A 2,531-nucleotide genomic window follows, 5' to 3' on the forward strand; every position below is an offset into this window, starting at 1 on the left:
GCTCCTTCAGGCCCTGTAGGCACCGGAAGTTGTGTGACCCACCTGGGGGGAGCACTGCTTTTTTATATCTCAGGAGTAAGGAGTCAAGGACTGCCCCACTCCTGGACCACCGGAGAACGGAAGATTTGTATTCACTTACCGTGAAGCTTCCTTCTCGGTGGTCCAAAGTGGGGCAGTCCTATCCACCCTCTCTTGATGGACACAACTTCCGGTCCTTTAGGTTTTGCAGTGGTTCAGTTGTTCATGAATATGGTCTAACTGATTACGTGATGTGGTGGACTGTTGCTGTTTGTTTGCTCTAATGGTTAAAATATAGGTTTGTATTTGGTTAAGCCCATGGCTGTGATGGTATTCTCCAGTTGTCTGAGGTGGAAGGAGTTATTTTTTAAGTGAATTTACAGCAGCTCGGAGGTGGCTTTCGGTATGACTGGGGATCAGAGGATAAGCCCCTCCCCTCTGGGATCAAAGTTTGCCGGCCCTGCCTACGGAAGGGGGAGGTGCTTTCCCAGGAGTAAGGAGTCAAGGACTGCCCCACTCTGGACCACTGAGAAGGAAGCTTCACGGTAGTGAATACAAATCTTCCATTTCCTCCCTCTAGCGCTGGGTTCACCAGAGAGGCTACCCAGGGAAGGGATATGTGCTGAGATACAGAGAGGATAACACAGGATGAGCTCATCACCCTCTTTGTAATCCGTGAAAATTCTGCACCAGTCTGTCTATACATTATGAGAGATAGCTGCAGCACCGACAGCAGCCTAACCTTTTTCTGGGCTGCAGCTTACCCTCTTATTCCTCCATTAATTCCAGAAAGAAACTCGCAAGGACTTGTACTTTGCTTTTAATCTAGAAATATGTGTATCACTGCTGTTTGAAGCAACAGGCATTTGTATTAAAGCCTGTTATGCAACTAGATTTCATCTCTTTGCTTTATAATTCAGTTACATGATGTAATTGCCAGTTAACAAGGCGTGTGGAAACTGAAGTCTAATGCATGTATACAAAGCTCATTTACATTCTAGTTTAATCATAATAGGCGCCATTATTCCTACTCCTGTCACAGTTCTTGTGTTTTCACTTGGCCTATTCTTCTCTGCACCTGCCTTCTCTCCTGTTGTGCAGGAGTCAGCCTCCTGGCACTGTAGTTGTGGCACACTTGGTGTGGGACTCAAGCGGCCAGCTGTAAGTGTTCTGCTCTAGATAGTTATGTAACTTGTGTTAGTTTTTGGTGATCTTTGTGTCTGTATGTGAACCAATAGTTCATGTGCTGTACAATATGGTGGTGTTCATCTGTAATTATATACAGGTACTTAGGCTTCTGTATTTTTAGTTTTTGAATAAAGGCTCTACTACAGTAGGTATTCTTCAAAACTACTCTTTAAGATTGACTTTATTGAATGAAATTTCTGTATATAATTACATTGACCTTTTAGTAAAGTTTGTTGATGTTTATAAATGTTAAACTGTTTTTGTCCCAAGAAGTCACTCTAGTAAAAAAAATAGGTAGTTTAAATATTTTATAGAATAAAATAGCAAGCTATTATGATGATAATAAAATACCCTTAAGTGTTAATTTGTCCATTTAGCAACCTGATGTGTTCTTATCATTGAATGTTAGTTTAAAAATGCAACATCAAACATAGTAAACTAGAATGCAGTTTTACTTATTCCTTTTTAATAGGTCGACATGAATTTCATGAGGAAGATTCCCATGGGTGCAGAGGCATCAAATGTGTTGGTGGGCGAAGTGGATTTTTTGGAGAGACCTATTATTGCTTTTGTGAGGCTGTCGCCTGCTGTGCTTCTCTCAGGCCTTACAGAGGTTCCCGTTCCTACTCGGTAAGGCAATACATTAAAGTGGTATCATATATTTTCTCAGACAGTCAGCTAGCATGGATTTTTTTTTAAATCATTAACTTTTTAATTAAAGTTTCTGATAAGTCTTACAACATCGAAATAACAGTAATATTCAAGATTTCGAAGTACAGTAGATAGTATTACAAGGATAGGTATCAATACAACTTTTGAAAAACATAGAACAGTAAGTTTCTTGCCTAAAAACTATCTAAATAGTACTAAATTAGATGTGCCTTAGGGTAATTCTATATAATATAATGCTTAACTCAGTGGTACACAACCAGTGTAATGCAGATATTCTTATTGTGGGGAACATCTATATATCTAATAGCGAAGGAGCCCCCTGTGTGCGGATATCTAAATCCGCACATCAGGGGCACCTGGGGGGCAGGGAGACTTTCCTGCGCATGTGGGACAATGCCCAGGTGTGCAGAAAAATCTGAAAACTGTAAAAAAATATAAGGGGGATATTTAAATTCCCAAAAAAGGAACAGAATGCCCCCTGCACATGCGCAGGGAACGCTCTTAGAACGGCTTCGCCGCCGCTAGAGAAGGGGAAGGGGAGGCGGAGGTTTGGCCGGTCAGCGGCTGTAAGCCACGGGGAGGGAGAAAGTTTGGCGGGCCGAGCTCCGGGCTCACTGCTGCTGAGGGGCGACTGGGGGGAGAAAGTTCAGCAG

At 42.2% G+C, this 2,531-nt stretch overlaps 1 protein-coding gene across 1 annotated transcript in view; it reads left to right on the forward strand.

Moving 5' to 3' along the window:
• Positions 1 to 2,531, forward strand: part of SLC4A7 (solute carrier family 4, sodium bicarbonate cotransporter, member 7) — a gene marked incomplete at its 5' end in the record, with an annotated part of 56,037 nt that overhangs the window by 18,154 nt on the left and 35,352 nt on the right. Inside the window, 2 exons of the mRNA XM_015408233.1 lie at positions 1,120 to 1,179; positions 1,679 to 1,836. Coding sequence (XP_015263719.1) covers positions 1,120 to 1,179; positions 1,679 to 1,836 — 218 coding nt within the window. The remainder of the gene's footprint in view (positions 1 to 1,119; positions 1,180 to 1,678; positions 1,837 to 2,531) is intronic.

The sequence above is a fragment of the Gekko japonicus genome, unplaced genomic scaffold (genome assembly GCF_001447785.1).
Source record: "Gekko japonicus isolate JY-2015 unplaced genomic scaffold, Gekko_japonicus_V1.1 scaffold217, whole genome shotgun sequence".
Taxonomy (NCBI): Eukaryota; Metazoa; Chordata; class Lepidosauria; order Squamata; family Gekkonidae; genus Gekko; species Gekko japonicus.